This window comes from Tiliqua scincoides, chromosome 3 (assembly GCF_035046505.1).
Source record: "Tiliqua scincoides isolate rTilSci1 chromosome 3, rTilSci1.hap2, whole genome shotgun sequence".
Lineage (NCBI taxonomy): Eukaryota > Metazoa > Chordata > Lepidosauria > Squamata > Scincidae > Tiliqua > Tiliqua scincoides.
Window position 1 is genome coordinate 176,293,514 of NC_089823.1, and position 17,480 is coordinate 176,310,993.

The 17,480-nt window shown below is 40.4% G+C and overlaps 2 protein-coding genes across 2 annotated transcripts in view; one reads left to right on the forward strand and one right to left on the reverse strand.

Annotated features, from left to right (window-relative positions):
* The window catches only part of MCMBP (minichromosome maintenance complex binding protein), a 32,341-nt gene extending 25,880 nt beyond the window's left edge, over positions 1 to 6,461 (forward strand). Inside the window, exons 12-16 of the mRNA XM_066619065.1 lie at positions 836 to 1,001; positions 3,654 to 3,787; positions 4,309 to 4,473; positions 5,445 to 5,533; positions 5,922 to 6,461. Of these exons, the coding sequence (XP_066475162.1) occupies positions 836 to 1,001; positions 3,654 to 3,787; positions 4,309 to 4,473; positions 5,445 to 5,533; positions 5,922 to 6,048 (681 nt within the window). The 3' untranslated portion in view covers positions 6,049 to 6,461. The remainder of the gene's footprint in view (positions 1 to 835; positions 1,002 to 3,653; positions 3,788 to 4,308; positions 4,474 to 5,444; positions 5,534 to 5,921) is intronic.
* A 2,459-nt stretch (positions 6,462 to 8,920) lies between these two features.
* INPP5F (inositol polyphosphate-5-phosphatase F) overlaps positions 8,921 to 17,480 on the reverse strand; it is a 66,847-nt gene continuing 58,287 nt past the window's right edge. The window contains exons 14-20 of the mRNA XM_066621596.1: positions 16,898 to 17,015; positions 16,249 to 16,447; positions 14,078 to 14,149; positions 13,875 to 13,948; positions 13,346 to 13,474; positions 12,029 to 12,116; positions 8,921 to 11,543 (exon numbers count right to left, since the gene is read on the reverse strand). Coding sequence (XP_066477693.1) covers positions 10,388 to 11,543; positions 12,029 to 12,116; positions 13,346 to 13,474; positions 13,875 to 13,948; positions 14,078 to 14,149; positions 16,249 to 16,447; positions 16,898 to 17,015 — 1,836 coding nt within the window. The 3' untranslated portion in view covers positions 8,921 to 10,387. The remainder of the gene's footprint in view (positions 11,544 to 12,028; positions 12,117 to 13,345; positions 13,475 to 13,874; positions 13,949 to 14,077; positions 14,150 to 16,248; positions 16,448 to 16,897; positions 17,016 to 17,480) is intronic.

Consider the following 17,480-nt stretch of genomic DNA (forward strand, 5'->3'; position numbering starts at 1 on the left):
CCTTTAAAAGGGGATTGGACAAGTTTCTGGAGGAAAAATCCATTACGGGTTACGAGCCATGATGTACATGTGCAGCCTCCTGATTTTAGAAATGGACTATGTCAGAATGCCAGGTGCAAGGGAGGGCACCAGGATGAGGTCTCTTGTTATCTGGTGTGCTCCCTGGGGCATGTGGTGGGCCACTGAGATACAGGAAGCTGGACTAGATGGGCCTATGGCCTGATCCAGTGGGGTTGTTATTATGTTATTATGTTCTTAAGTCTCTTTATTAAAACTCACATTGAGTGAGCTGCCATTGAAATGCGGTAGCCCAGCATATTCACCTGTACTCCTCACTCCTGGTTCAAAGTAGTATGATACATCTCTATACTGAGGCAAAAAGCAGCCGGATGTGAAGAATTCTGCCATGTATTATTTGGAATAATTCCATTTGTTGTATACAGCATTATATGTATTCAAGAGATTAGTGGGAAATTGATTGTGATAAATTCAGAGATATAATGACAAGAGAATATGAATGTATGTAGCATTGAATTTTATTAAAATGAACAAGTATAACTCTTAACACATGACAATCAGTTTATAAAACTTTGTTAATGGACATAAACCTCCAAGTGTGAGAGTTAATCACCACATTCCCCATACTACTGTGTGTTGTCTTCCTGGTTGCTGTTTGCAGCAATTTGATTATCTCCTTTGAAATGGGTTTTTGTGTGTGCCCCCACATTATACTGTGCATGTTGCATGTTTTAGTGAAATATAGTAACACCCTTTGTAAATTAGAAAGTTGCTTTAGCTGAAAGTTCAAAACTTCTAAATTCTATTTTCTTGGCAGTCCTATCGCCTGCAAATGACCATAGAAAACATGAACCGCTTACACTTTAATCCACACAAGGATTACACAGCAAATCGGTTGGTCAGTGGAGTTCTGCAGCTGGCAAGCAACACATCTCTTGTCATAGATGAGACTCTGCTTGAGCAAGGACAGCTTGACACAAGAGGTTGGTATTTGGATGTTCACTCATTGACTCAATGCAACTCTCTTTTACATTAAGAATATACCAAGTATGATTGCTGTCAGCATTGTAATGTTCAATTACTTTGAACAGTTATCGTCCTTGCTTGCCTCATTTTATTTCCCCACTAAATGTATCAGTTTTGTTTAATTGACTAATGTGCCCAGCAGGCTTTTGGTCTGTAACTGTATTTCTGGGGATTGAATACCTAATTTCCATTTATCATAGTAGCTGCCCTTGCCATTCATGTTGTCCTCATCTCCTCTATCTGGTGCTGTAGGCATCTTTTGGCGCAATCCTAACCCCTTATGTCAGTGCTTTCCAGCACTGACATAAGGGCAATGCATCTCTTACTTTTAATTCCCTTACTTTTAAGGAGGCTTCCGTGAGTGACACCCAACTGCAGGATGCAGCACCTGCCCCATTGGCACCTCTATGCCAGTGCTGGAAAGCACTGACGTAAGGGGTTAGGATTGTGCCCTTTGTTGTACAAAACCAACAGCTGTCTCATTGGTAAAATTGCCTTGTTTTTGCAAAGCACCTGTGTTTTCTAATCAACAAGATAGGGCAATCTAAAGTCAGCAATTTTATGGGAGGAGGCATGCCAGGGGGGCGGGAGGGAGGCGGGACCAGTGGAGCTTTGCTCTACTGGATCCTGAGCCTCCGTGTCAGGCCATTCACCCAATACAGAGGCTCTAAATTCTACACTGACCCTTGGGTTGCCGTAGAATCGAGTAGCCCCATTGCAGGGCTACTCGTCTTACCTGGGAGAAGGGGATGAAGGTGGCTTCAGCTGCGGTTGCCTGGGGAGCGCTGGATGCAGCAGCAGCCATTTTTTGTGCCGCTGCAGCCCCGCTGCCAGGCAGCTCAGAATTGGGCTCTAAGCTGCCAGTGAGTGCCTTTACTGACTCGAGAGTATACTTCCAGTGTGGGCAGTTCCATACATCCTGCTGCCTGCTAACTGAGCCTTGTCATTATTAAGCACACAAAAGGTACAAGCCTGCTTCATGAACGGAATTGTGAACAGGATAATTAGTTTTACACCACCAGAAGACCAGTCCTTATTACTGATAAACACTGTTCTGAGGTGTTCACAATACTAACATATAACAGAAATACTGTATGCTGCTTTGAGTACCTATGATACAGTGGGATCGAAACTAAATAGTAGCAATAACTGTTGTTGTGAGCTGCCCTGGTGGCTCCTGTGGGGCAGAAGGGTTGAATAAAAACTTCTTGAATAACATTGAACTTGCTCTGCCTTAGTAAATATGTGTGCTGAATTTGGATTAGGATTTTAAAAATTTGGATTGGGATCTGAGGGGCAATTGTGTTCATTTAATTTTGAGTGTTAATACACTTACACAATGCAAGATGCATCTTGCCACCTGGCAAACCAAAATAGTGAGGGAGCAGTTTAAATACATTGATGTTTGCTGCAACATTGAATGTTTTGAGGGGTGAATTTTTGGCTGGGAATCCAAACCATCCTCATCTCTGACTATAACCTGTGATACAGCAGGCTGTGTTGCTGGGCCCTGCCATAAGCCACTCTCTGCCACAAATCGTCTGACCTGCACTTTGGAGATACTGGACTCTATTGGCATTGAAGTTTGCTGCTTATCTTTTAATGAAGCAATGAGATCGGTCACATTCTAGTATTTTCTTACCTCTGTAGACACATTGCACACACATACAATTTTATAAACTTTTATTATTATTGACTTTTAAATTCTTCCCTTCCTCTAAGAAGTCCAGGGTTCTATATTCTGCCCCTGTGAAAGTGGTAGCACATCCTGGCTGTCAGTGATCTTTTCCCAGATTCAAAAAGTCAAGATTTCCCCTCCAGGTTGGGGAAGAACACAGTGCTTTGGCTTCATGTGTTGATTCCCAATGAAGATGATGCATGCAACTGCTGAGGTGTTCGTTCTCTGGGCCATAAGCAGCACTGCAGCCCTATTATCTCTTCCAGCCTTTCTAGCTAAACAAAACTGCTGCAATAACAGTTGGTATTCTTTGTGAGCCAGCAGATGGTTCTGCAATTCTTTGGGAGGCATAGTTGCACCCAAGTATTTTTCTTAAATAAATGGGAGAGGGGAGAATGAATGACGACAGGATTTCTAGGAAAAGAACTTCAGCCTGGAGAAGAGGGTTTGGGAAACTTAAGTCTCTAACTAGATTTTATTATTCCCTTTTCCTAGAGAAGTTTCAGCATTCTTTTTAATCAAATGACTAGTTCATTGAATTGAAAACTGAAAATTATTAGCTGTTCAATAGACAGCGGAGCACCTACAATTCATAGTTGAAAATACTGATTTTATTTTTTTAACGGGGAACTTTTGGGGGATGTTGCACACGTGCACATCTCATTGTTCTCATACTCTGTACAAAACTGTATTTTGCAGAGCATGTCTTTTCTGCTTTCAGTGCTATTGGGGCAAGTGGTAGATTAGACTACATTCTGCAGGAGTGTTTGACTTTTTTTTGTCATCTAGCAGGTGATTTCTGCCTACTAAATGCCAGTACACTTTGCAAAGTAACTATTCCCGCCAGCTAATCATTAAAATACTGTGTAGTGTTAAAATCTGATGATTTGGCACCCCAAAGATCAGATGATTTATTCTGTTGTGTTTTTAGGTGTACACAACGTGACAGCACTGGGCCACTTGATAACTTGGCAGAAGGTGGATTATGACTTCAGTTACCACCAGATGGAATTCCCATGCAACATTAATGTCCTTATCACTTCGGAGGGCAGATCGCTTCTACCGGTATGGCAGTGTTTTGCTTGAAGCAAGAATTTGTGTGCATTTGATGCAGAGAGAGAACATGCTATCCCAGACCAGCTAGCTTTGTCCTATGGGCAAACTGTTATTGCCTCTTACTAGCTTTCAGTGACAGCTTCAAAAACAAAACCCTCAAATTTTACATTAAAATATAGCAAACAGGAAGGATAAGACTGCATAAGACGTACAGATCAGAAGAAAACTAATGTTCACTCAGAATATGACATTTTGTGTGAGTGTATTTGTGACACAGGTGAGACCTTTTACCAAACTGACAAACTCTTTGGTTGGTTCTCTACCCCTATTTTGGTACAGATTTGATGCTCAGAAAATATAGCGAGATTGCTGACAATGCACCCTAACAAGTACATTTTTTCAGAGGTGATATAAAATGCAGTGTTTTGCCTCAAACAGTTTTGTGTGTTGCAATGAAGATCACAAATCTCTCTTGTGTGGAACCGTCAGCAAAACATCACTTCCCTGATCATTGTTGTTTCCTTTCTCAGTCGGATTGTCAAGTTCACCTGCAACCACAGCTCATTCCCCCTAATATGGAGGAGTACATGAATAGTCTTCTCACAGCAGTGCTGCCGTCCATCCTGAACAAGTTCCGGATATATCTAAGTTTGTTGAGACTGCTGGATTACAGTATATCAGATGAAGTGACCAAGGTACAGAAAGCTTCTGTGTAACACTCGTCTGTTGTGCAAACTCAGCATTTAGTTTAGGATTAAATCACTATACTGCCACAGTTTGCCTGATCAGCAGTGTCACCTTGCACATCAACTGTATCAAACCTGAACCTAGTCACTCACTAATGTAACTGAGAGTAGCTTGATTTCTAAACTTTAAAAAGTCCTTGCTCCTCTGGTGAACATGAAATAGCCATTTCTTTATCCCATTACTTCCTGAAAAATGTGAAGCATTTGTCTAGACTTACTCTACTTGGTGTTCAGTAGCACAGGGTTTCTCAAATGGTGGGTCCCCATTCATTTCAATATTTTATTTTTAATATATTAAACTTGATGCTAACATGGTATGTGACTGCATTTGGGGAAATATTACAGACCTGTATTTCTAACAAGCTACTATGTATATTCTTTTAACAATGATAGTCAATGGGACTTATGCCTGGGTAAGCGTGGATAGGATTGTTAAAAATTTTCCAGCTTGATGATGTCACCTCCAGTCATGACATCACTTCTGGTGGGTTCTAACAGATTCTCATTCTAAACAGTGGGTCCCAGTGCTAAGTGTGTGGGAGCAAGCGCAGTGGAACATGACGATGTAGTGCAGATAGTGCAAGAAAGTAACTTAGATCTTCTAAATGTATGTTGTTGCCTCTTGAAGAAAACAAAACCTGGTCATTATTGCAGCTCATATAAGGGCACCTGCAAGTACAACACTTTGCTACTTTTGTAGGCTGTAACCTATTCTTTTTTAAAAAAAAGTTCTGTTAGAATTACATTGCTACAGAAGAACAGTGGTAATGGAGAGTTGCAATTACCTTAGGGAGTGGCCTAACAACTTTTCCTGGTTACAGTTGAGCAGATCTCACTTGTATTATTGTATTTGCAACAAGTTCTGTTTAAATGCAGATTAACCAGTATGCTATCTAATCAAAATACTGAATCTTTCCCAGGCAGTAGAAGAGGATTTTGTAGAAATGCGTAAGAATGATCCTGAGAGTATCACAGCCGATGATCTTCATAGAACTCTGCTTGTAGCAAGGTGAGGCACATGGATGCAACATAGTATACAAGATGAAACTTAGTGCTTTTTCTGAAATCACTTGCCCAAGTGCTCATGCTGTGAAAGGATGTTTGTGGTTCATTTTCTCTACCTTAATGTGTTCCTCCAGATGAGATTTACTTCAATATAAAGTTATATAGGTTGAAATCATTTTACTCAGAAGTATCTTGTGTTTAGTGGGGCTTATTTTCAGGTAAGTGTACTAAGATTGGACACTACTAAGATATGCCACTTCCAGCACAGTTGACATTCTGCATCATTAGTGCTCAATATCACAATCTGATATGCAATAGTTGCTTGAGGCCAACTACATATTAAATGTGTATGTGCTTCTGTAAAGCATCTCACACATACTTCTTGCCTACAGATTCCTTTCACTCAGTGCTGGACAGACAACACTGTCAAGAGAGAGGTGGTTAAAGGCAAAGCAGTTGGAGGCACTGCGGAAAGCAAGACAACAGCAGCAGAAATGTGTCAATGGAAATGAACTCTAAAGTTGCAACTATTTGTTTATGATCATAACTTTTGCCTAAGCTATGTGGAACTAGCACTATGGGAGCTTTTGTTTATATTGGATTTTGTAGATAACTTTTACTGGAAAGTTATGGCTGTTTTCTCTTTTGAATTTGAACACAATTTATGGTGTTCAGTTGATTAACACTGAAATTGATAATTTTGGAGCTTGTTTTGTAACTGAACTAGTAATTATGGAAAACTTTGATAAAGGTTTACTATTAAAATACTGTTGCATTCTTTAAGAATAGGGATTTTTGAAGTTAGTGTGGCTTTAGGAATAAACACTTCAGCTACTGCAAATTTTAGCTCTGTTTAAGACACAGGAGCAGTTTCAGGAACTGGCTGCAGCTGGAGATCTGTGTCCTTCTCTAGTGGTGCCATGGCAGGGTCAGTCCTACAAATGGGAAGCTCCTCCTCTTAGGCACACAGGTCAGTTGCACAGAGTCTTCCTGAGGGGGAGGGGTTCCCATGATTCCCCAGACTGGAAAATCCTCAAAAGGCCCTTTCCTAGCATGTGTAGTTCATGGTGAGTGCCTCCACACTGGAACTGGAGATGTTGTCCATCTACCTCAATGTGCAGATATTACCTGTTTGCACTAGAAAACAATTTAGGCCTATGGTGAGCGGGGTTAAGGATAGGGCCATTGACCCTTGCCCTTAAGGATGACAATATTGTCCCCCTATTTATTTGTGGTGACAGGGTGGGTGAACTTACCCTGCTGTGGCACCACTGAAAAGGGAAGTTCACAGATGAGCTTAAAGCCTCCTGTTCTCCAGTTGTGCCATGGCAGGGTCAGTCCTATGAATGCCCCAGCCATAGAACCTCAAGGGTAGCACTAGCAACCACACTCTGCAAAATACACCTGGAAAAGGCTGTGTCTTGCAATGCATAGGAGTCAATCTTAATGTTTGATGAAAGTGTGGCATGACTCAGGAGGGGAGAGGTGTCAATATTCCTAATATCCAAAACCACAGCTTGGTGGAAAGTGTCAAGTCTTTCCAAAGCACAATATCACACGCTCAAAGGCTCTCAAACTTTTTGTAGCTGCAGGGAAATTATTGCCCCAACGTGTCTCTCAGGAATGCCTATAGTTCTGGCCAGGACTGTTGGGTATCAGCGTATATGGCAGGAGGTCTGGTCTAGAGGGTAGAGCCTCTGTTAGCCTGAAGATAACATCAGAAGGTCGCCAGTTCGAGGACAGCAGCAGCTCCCTGAACGGCTGAGAATGGCAAGACCTTGAAGCACCTGACAAGCTGAGTGATTCCTCCTGCTCTTGCTGTGAGCAAGAAGCATCTTGGCTGCCCTCCATGTGAGAGATGGAGCTGCTTGCCAGCCTGCGTGGGAGAACTGGAGACCAGAAGTGAGACCAAACCAGGAAGATCCATTCTGAAATTTTGTTGGTTCTTGGAAGAGAACCGCTGATTGTAAAAATCCCCTTGAAGGATTTAGAAATGCCTGCCTATGTAAACCGCCTTGAATAAAGTCAGAGGAGTAATCCAATGACCAGAAAGGCGATATATAAATACCTAGTTATTATTATATCCTACAGTACTCCCAACACAGGCAAGTACTCAGCAGGCAAGTGTGGTAGTGGGCATGCTCTTTTAAATGGAAGCTTGCCTACAACTGTTTAACTTTTTATAGAATCCCTTGAGTTTAAAAGTTATCGTTGACCATGTGATCTCCACACTTTCAAACTGAGTAGAATTTCACGAGTAGAATATCCCTGCCCAAACAGCTGTGTGTACTGTCATCAGATACAGATAAAAAGTTGCTTTGAAAAAGGAATCAAAATTTTCCACATTAACCCTCAAATTCCAACTGAGTTTGTTTGGTCCACAAGGCTTCAGAGAAGGTGCTCCCTTTATAACTAGTTCTTCCTACTATAAATGTTTAAACACCATATAGGCAGAAGGTGTGGTCTGATGGTTGAGATGCCATACTGCCTGAAGAGCTAAGGAGAACAATCATGGTCTCACTCTAGATGGGAAACAGAATGCCAGGCTGACAAACCGTTGTTACCTATTGTGGCAGAATGAGTGGCTGCTGAGTTGATGAACCACCACAGTGAAAGAGTAGGTGAGTTAGCAGTCTGGCTTGATATATGGTTGCCTGTGGAAGCGTGATGGCATGCAGCCAGAAGAGATAACTATATCATGAAGGGAACATCTGTTGAACTGAGTTCTGGGAGTCATTTCCAAATAACATTTTAAAACCCCACTAAAAAGTGGTGGTTTAGATTAGCCTGCCTGTGTAAACCACCTTGAATACTGTGTAAAAACAGAGAAAGGCAATTTATATACGTAATGCAGATTTAACTCAAAACCAACTAAGGTTGCAATCCTATCCACTCTTTCCTGGGAATAAGTCCCACTGGATTTAATGAGGCTTTCTGAGTAGACATGCACAGGATTATGCCTTGAGTTATCTAATTCAAGTGACAGTCCTAGTCCAGCATCTTTCAGAATCCCTATTTACCATGAAAGCAAAAGTTACTTTATCCAATGTACATGTTTAAAGATATTCCTGGAAGAGGAATATCTCTGGCAGCAGACAAATTAGCAGTGACCTAGCACAATAGTTGCCAAGTGAGCAAGATTGCCATCCCACAGGAAACCTTGAATATTTTTTTTTTTAACGATTGTAGGAACTTTAACCAGTGCTACAGTAGACAATACACAGAACAGCTCAGGAATTGAGTCCAAAGTCATACTGGACACAACAGTTTTAACTATAAGGGAATGGTTATATTTTGAAGAACTAAAAGAGCCCTTCTTGCATTGAAACCAGTACACCAAAATGCATCCTGGATTTTAATTTTTTTTATTAAAATATTTTTCTTATAGGTCTCCCACATTAATACAATTTTATTTTAAATAGTCACAAATTTATACAGACACTCCAAAAAGGAAAGCACATCACAGTAATAAGAAATAAATAACAAAATGGAAACAGTATCAAAAGTATCAGACAAAAAGACAATCAATTTTCTGTTCTACTAGGATATTCAGAGACACTGCACTACGATTATGACACTCGTTAACTGTTTAGGACATTACGTGCAATCTAGTTAGAGTACACATGTACCAACGTACAGAGACCTTGGCTTTAGAATGAGGGCTACTGAGGTTATGATGTACAAGATACCAGGACAAGCAGAATGTCATTGCTTCTGCTGCTACACTACAACAGAATGTCAGCCACAAGACTGCTCTGGGAACTAACAGCATGAGCTACAGGAATTTCTCTTATTCATCAGACTTTCGGAATCAGATTCCCAGAGCAAATGTTTGAGTGCAACTCCAGTACTGTGACAAAGCTAGAGCAGGTCTCACAACTGACTAGAACTACTGAAATGGTTTTGAAACACTGTATTAATCTGGTTTTAAATATCAGCAATGTGATTTTTATGAATGAGTATGTTTTTGGTTATGTTATTTCGGGCGCTTCTGTTTAGGCAATACTATAATGTCTCCTCTAATTAGCATAATAGAGTATACCCAACATTCAGCATTTATTTTTGAAGTTACAGGCCATGTTATTCTTCATAAAATGTCTAAACCAGAGAACAGAGGGCTAGTTTTATTAACAGAAGATACATGATAGCTTCCAGCAACCCCATGAGATTTTTTAATATATTTTAAGTAAGAAACCCTTTCAGCAGCTGCCCTGCAACTTTCTACACATTACTATATTAAATTGCTTCAAAATACCATAGCTATCAATCAAAGGAGGTAGGAAGAAGCAAGGAATCTGTAGAGGAAGAAGAGTAAACCTCTAGCACACAAGTAAATGCTTAACAAAATACTCGCTCTGCAGACACCACTTCCTTAGGAATGCAACTCGATCCAGGAACACAAATTAAAAGCTTAAATAAAAAAGTTAGTCTGAAAAATAAATAGAATGTCATCTGTGAGTAAAATAGTTCGCTGATACAGTGCAAAATTATTAAGGTAACAGGTGTTCAGTACCAGCTCCTCCATATAAATACTCTACATAAATCAGAAGACCTATAAAAACTGGTCTCAAAAAGGATAATTGTGCAATTGATCACAAACTAATAGTATGCACGTCAGTCACTGGTATACGAGCTACCTATTTAGTATAGTTTACCTTCACCAGCACAACTGCCAGAGGATAATTCTGAAACCTGTTCAGAACCCAATTTACTTTGTCGCAAAATTTTCTCTAAACATAGTTATTGGCATTTTTTATACCAATACTCGGTGGCAGTCAGTTTCCCCCACTACCGGGGTTTTGTAACATACCTTTATACTGAAACGCAAGATAACAAATGGATCTGAACAGATTGCTCCCTAAATCTGAATTATTCGTGTCTGACACTGTGTAAACATTTCTCTCAGTTCATTTTGCTGAAATTCATTTATAGACTCTGCTTCAGCTGGACTCTTCTGGACTTTAGCCACTGCAAAGTTGATTCCTTGGGTCAGACCAGCTTGTGTAATATTAGCCACCTGGACCATAGAGCTGCGAATCTTTGCAAAGGGAGAGACTGCCCTACTACCATTATTCTCTGCTGGTGAGGGGGTCATATGAAGTCCTGGTTCAACTTCAAGAGTACAGGATGAGGAACCCGGGCTATGATGAGACTGAGAAGAATTAGTCTGTTCGACGCCTAAGAACTGCGAGCCTGCCTCTGAAAATGGCACATCTAATTTAGATGGTCTAGAAAGAGTCTCGCTAGTTCTTTCCGAGTTCAGTTCAGTTTTCTTAGAAGCTCTGCCATAGTCTGCCTCCTGGTGGGAATCTTGAGAACTGATCTCCATTACAGAAACACTGGTCATCTTGATTTGAGCATCTTGTACAAATCTGTGGCAGTAAGCATCAACTGGCTTTGTGAACTCCATTGTTGTACTGATTGTGGAATGGGTTTCCTGAGGCAATTTGCCTTCAGTTTCAGACCTGTTGGCTTCATCTCCACACTGTGCACAGTTAATGTCTGAAGGAACCGGAATGCTAATGTTGAGGTCACTGCCGCTTATAGACTGGGACTGACTGCCTAACCGAGGAGCAGAAGCAATAATGCCACAGCTTGGCAGAACGTAATCTGTCTGTCCAATATTCTCTAAGGAGTCCACAAACTGCTGATCATCATCAGATTTTGAATTTGTAAGGAAGTCATCAGAATGGAATGAGTCATTATCTGAAGAGATCTCCATGTCAGACTCTGCATGGATTTTAGCATCAGTGGGATTTTCCATGGTTTCCAGGCTACTATCAGATTTCCAGAGATTTACTTTGAGGTTGGGCTTTAAGAAGTTGACTTTCATTTCAGGCTTGGTAAAGTTCCCCAGCTTTTTAAGGTTGCTCATGTTTACATTAGATTTGGTTTGTTTCACTTTCTGATTAAGAGATGAAAACTTGCTCATTAAATAATTCTTCCCCTGGGCCAGGGAACCTCTATTCTGGGATCTAATGCCAATGATGTCCTCATGAGGTTTACTGCTCTTTCTGCAAAATCGAGAGATCAATAGCTTCCTCAGAGACACACACTTTCAAGCAGACCTACATCAAATACCTTGGTTAACATGTAGATACTATGTCTACCAAAGAATGTTTTGATAAATCTATCCTACTTAGTCATGCTCATGTACAACAGTCTACAACCTTGCAGGACATCAGGGCCACCTTCCCTGCCCAAAAGTGGGTCGATTAGAATGAAAGAATGCCTTAAAGACTCCTCATCCCCAGTCCCACCTAACACTAAATAGCTTCACAGCCACTCTGCTCTCCCTACCCCTCTAGCCAGGACACAATACTGGAAATCTGCAAAGTGATGCTGTGCCACATGAAGAGGAAAAAGCTATTTTTAACATGTGCAGATAAGTCAGTTGCATTCACCAGGTGTCCTTGTACTCACAGCTACCATCACATGTGTTACAAACCAAGAGATCCGAATCTCTAAGGATTCCTAAAACGCAAGTGCACATACTCACCTCTCTAGTTTTTTCTCAGTGATGGGAACATCTAATCCCATAGCTTGTTTTGTGATTCGCAGCATCTCTGCAATGCACTGAAGAGTGTCTGAAATACAATCAACCACCTGTCATGCTGCTAGATAGACTATACTCTCTAATTCTCACATTTTGCAAATCAAAATGATATGCTACTTGCCTTTCACTTAAGCACAAGCACAGCCTTTCAACTGGTCTCACTGTTAACTTGGTAAGAACTATTTTAATGTTCAACACAAGTGAAGTTAAGATAGAGCCAACTTCCCACACTGAGTAGTTTACACATTAAAGTAGCTATATAACTGAATACGAAAGAATTAGATCAGATGTATTCTTTGTTCGTCAGATATATTCTTATCCCTTTTGACATAAAGGTAATTAGAACTCTCAGTGATAAGCACCTTGGTCTTGTTCTCATTGAAGTAAAACCAGTCCAGGCTGTACCACTTCAGACTGCAAGTACGGACCACAAGATAGAATGCCACTCCATACTACAAAAAGTCTTGCCCATAGAAGACCAGCACATCAGGAAGAACTTGGCCTTAACAGACCAAAACTGAATGTAATGACAGGATATTTATGAACAGCAAGGGTAAGAGAGCAACTTATAGGGTCAAAGAAACCCACATGCAAAGGATGGAGAGCTAAACCCTTCCTTCCGCCTGCCTCATACTATTGTCCTTGAAGCTGATCACCCATCCAGATAATTTTTTTTAAAAACAACGAAAGGGCAGATATCAACAGTGAACCAAGCTATGAGAAAAGCAACTTAAGGGGTACAAGCTGCAATAGGGATAGCTGTGAATTGGGACAGAACTCAGCACATGCAACAGCACTTTGGGCCTCAACATCAACTAGAAAGCATCTATACTCTTGACAAAAACAAATGCAAAACAATTTTTCCCTTTAAATGAGTTTAGCCTTTCCCCCTTGTTTTCATTCAAATTATCTTACTGTTCACACACTTAAATGTTCAATTCTTATACACTGGCTCCCTGAGTTGAGGATGTCAAGAGTTATGGATAACTATGCCAATGATTTTGTGCAGCCTCAATATGTCCTTTAGTGATACTCTTGCACAGGTGCAGTAGCACTGGACCAGCAAAGCCAGATGTTTTGACCTATGTACATTTCAATTTATGTGCAGACCCAAAAGACCTCACCTGTACGTATGGAGGGAATTTAGTGTACTGTAGTATATTCTATCACTTGGCTGCACTGCTCCAAACAACTATAAGGGCTGTACAGAAATAATAGCATAATGAATATGATCTCTTCTAACCAGCTTAGAAGTGTTACCTTTTCCATCTTCTTCGGGGCTGCGCACCACAGCTCTAAGGGTATGGAAATATCCACTTGTGTCTCTGTGCTTATAATGGAGCCTCATGCATGAAAATTTGGGCTTCCCAAAAAGAGTTGGTTCAGGACCTTTTTAAGAAGGAAAAAAGGATACTAAAAGCATTCATATTTTAAGAACACTGGATGCATTTTCCATAGAAAACATTTCAGAACCTTTAAAATCTTTCTACTAGCAGTTTGGTAGTAACAACATGAACACGATTTAGCATGAAAGAGTCAGTGCTTTGAACGCGCTTGTTTCTCTCTTCCCTTCCCACTCCTTTTCCCTTTCATATCACTCTCAGCTGTTCTTTAAATTATAAACTTCACTGAGTGCTTTGGCAGATAAGTAGTAAAACAACAAATTGAGCTCACACTATACAGGATAAAAGCTCATTTGAACTGTTCTGTATCCAATAACCATGACAGATGCCAATCTAGACAGGGAATGAAGACAGGATGTGTCAAAATGCAAACACTTGAGTCTTACCTATTTCTATCCTTTCCAAATCTTCAAGGCTCAGCCTTTGGTACTGATTGACTTTATCGACTTCATCGTCATAACTAAAACATAAACATCAATGTGCAAAGTTAGATATGAATTGACTCACACCTGAATCCCACTATAAGTCAGTAAAAAATAGCTAAGATGAGTTTGCTTTCACAATAAGAAGCAGAAAGAATCATACTTACTAAGCCACATAGTATGCAGAATTGGAAAGAAGAAGTAGAACATCCACATCTTTATGAGTAGCATCAATGAGGCTAAACAAAATGAACAGAGTATTTTATGATAATGTTGTAAGTGATTCAGTGAGAATTTCAAACTTTCCCAGAGTCTCATACCCCACAACTACATAGGGAACCAAGGCATAAAGGTTGTATTATAATGAACATGATAAGCTAAAATGTACTGATGCCTCAGGTCACTGTAGTCTGTCAATATAATCAAGAAAACTGCCTTAGTCCAAAATGTAGCTGTAAAGTTTCTAACTGCTACATATTTCAAGTACACCAAGACTTCTACCTATGTACTGGTTTGGTTCAAGGGGTCTGTACACAAACTGAAACATGCATAACCTGAAACATCTGGCCCTTCCCAGACCAGTACTATCGTGCCTGAAGGAAAGTACCAAAGGACACATCAAAGTTGCATGAAAGCACCAATACAGCCTTCCATAATTCAGACATCTGTAATTTGGAAGTAAACAGCTCAAGGAGCCAGTGTACATTAGTTCACTAATTAATAAGGTAGCATTAAAGAACACATATCAATTTATTACACAGCAAAACAAAGAAAGATTTATCCATTACCTCCCTGGCATATTTACACTTCCTTGTGACCATATCTTATGCCACAAGTCAAACAGACAGATAAGAAGTAACATTACCATGGTAGCACCAGTAGCTCCGAGAGTGATGCAGTACTGGCGTAACAACTGCCTGAAAAGCTGTTCTTGAGCAAAGCAGATCAGGGCAACTGCCTTGTGCTGTACTTCAAGATCATGATATCAAACATTAAGCTGTCAGTGGGGGGAAGAGGATAGGAGTTCAGATGCAAATTATGGGGGGGGGGGAATTGGAATAGGACACCACCTACCCACAGCAGCCAAAGCTACTGCAGCTACTGCCAATAAGGGTTGGGAGAGAGCTGTGGGGGGATGGAAGAAAGTTATGGAGTGGCACACATTACCTTAAATACAGAACCAATGGAGGGGGGGAAAGGGGGGCAGCAGAAACAACGTTGTCTCAAGCATCAAAAAGACTTCAGCTAAGTCTGCTTCAGCCCCACACTTTCCCAGGCACAGCCCTGTTCACATGATTACCAGATTTAGCCACTACAGCTATTGCTGGGATCCAGGGCCTAGGAGACGGGGGTTAATGGGGGTAATTTATACTTGGGTCCAGGGTCAGAAAGGTGGCCCAAGAGCCAAAGGACAAGGTCCAGAAATTTCCTGGTATCTTACATTTTCCACTCTTACCCAGACTCACTGCCCAGATGGGATGCTGGGGGCATTACCATGGGCACGTGGAAGCAACTACTGTCATAAGCCATACACACCAGGCCCAGGAATGCATACATTCCTTAACAAAGTCACACCTGAGAGAAAACTGACCTGTTACAGTAGCTCTTTGGCTTGTGGATCTGCTAACCACAGAGGAATGTATAGGAGCTCAGTGACACAGCTGTGGGACTGCAGAAGTCAGTTTTGGTATACACAGGACACTTTCCATTCTACTATGAGCCTAAATACAATGATACTGATCTCCTGTAATGATTTTCTATAAGATTTTAGAGAGCCTTATTACTGTATCTAGCTGCCTGTATCTAGGCAGGCAGGCAGACCTGAGCTCTGCATCAGGAAGACTGGTAAACCTAGGCTCCAAAGATTATTCCAGCTGTTGCCACTTTCCCCCTGCCTGTTTTGCCCCATTGCCTCCCCCCACTCTGTTTCACCCTCTCCCTCTTTGGGAAGGGGCCCAAAAGAAATTTTGTACCCCCTGATAAAATTCCCCTTGGAGGCCCTGCTGAGATCAAGTCATAGGCAGGAAACAATCAATATTGAACAAGTAATATATAAAGTGCCAGACTATGAACATTTCTTGTTCTCTTGTTCTCCTATCCAGCCAATATACTAACTATTGATCAGTTGTTTTTATGATTTCTAGTACAATTGTTCATTGTTCCAGCAATCCATTCCATGTCAGAGTAATTCATCACAAAGGACACTAAACACATAAGAGACCTGTCTTCTCCCTGGTTCTCACTGGATCACGTTACCAAAAATCCCCTCATGAAAAACATAGTAACTGTTGAGACTCCAGTAGAAACAAAAACAGTAACTCTAGCACCTCCTACATACCTTGGGTCACAGTCAATAAGTGCCCAGCCACCATGGAATTTCTCATCATCTGGTAAAAGGAGTTTCATGTAACTTTGCAATAATTGGCTAATCAGTTCCTGGTGACTTCTCAAGTTCTCTTTGTGCAGAGCTTCATGTTCTTTCTCTTTTGTAAATATGGAATAGAGATCTTCCGTCACAGGAATACCCTGCATTAAATCTGAACAAATGTATAAAGAAGATATGAGAAACCACAGAGTAACATACCCTAAAAAATTAGATGAACAACATTGATAGCCACTAAACTAGTTGTTCTGAATAAGCTATGCCTGACAGCCTTGAGATTTAGATACTTTTTAAAAAAATAATTGTGATTATCAAAGCATTCATTTAAAAACAAGTAGTTTAGTATTTTTATCAAGACCTACACACTAAAAAAAGAACCTATTTTTCTAGAAAGGTCCATTAAATGAACCAACTCATTTTTAAAGTACACAATGAACCAACTTTTTTTAAAGTACACAAAACAAAATGTTGACTGACTTAACTGTGTATTTCAGTCTGTCAGGGGAAAAAAACATTTCCCCATCATGGTATAAAGCTGCAATTAAAAAGAATCTGGATTCAGAATGAAAACACTAGTATGAAAAGAGTTTTGACACTGTCTTACCTATGACTGCCTGCCTATAAGCATCCCTGAAGCGGTTTAAATAGTATCTATTTGCAGAGTTAACACCATCTTTCATAACTCCTGCCAGCTTCCTTTCACCAGTCCTTGTGAAGTCACCCTGTTACACAAAACACCACTTTAAATATTCGGTGTGCTGGTTATCAACATTGTGATACTGAAACAAAACATTCAACTTTTAACATTTTCTAGTGCTTTGAGAAGCATTTATTTTTCAGAATTAGAGAATGAAACTTCAGGTCAAATTCTATACACAATCGAATACAAGTCTGAATGCAAGACATTCAAAATTTACAGAATTTACAGCAAGACTGAATTATTTGCACAACAAAGTGGTTTGCTTCAATGGTGAGTTCAATACAAGCAGAACAATAAAAGCATAGTCTGCAGCTCACAACATATATGCATGACAGACCCAATCAACCATAGGGTCTTGTTTGTGGATGGTTCATGGCTTAAAGCAACAATCAATGACTACAAAATACAATTCATTCAACAAACTCTTCAGCACAGAAAGCCAAAATAATCCAGCTACATCAAAATCTCAATAAGCCAAATGAGTCTC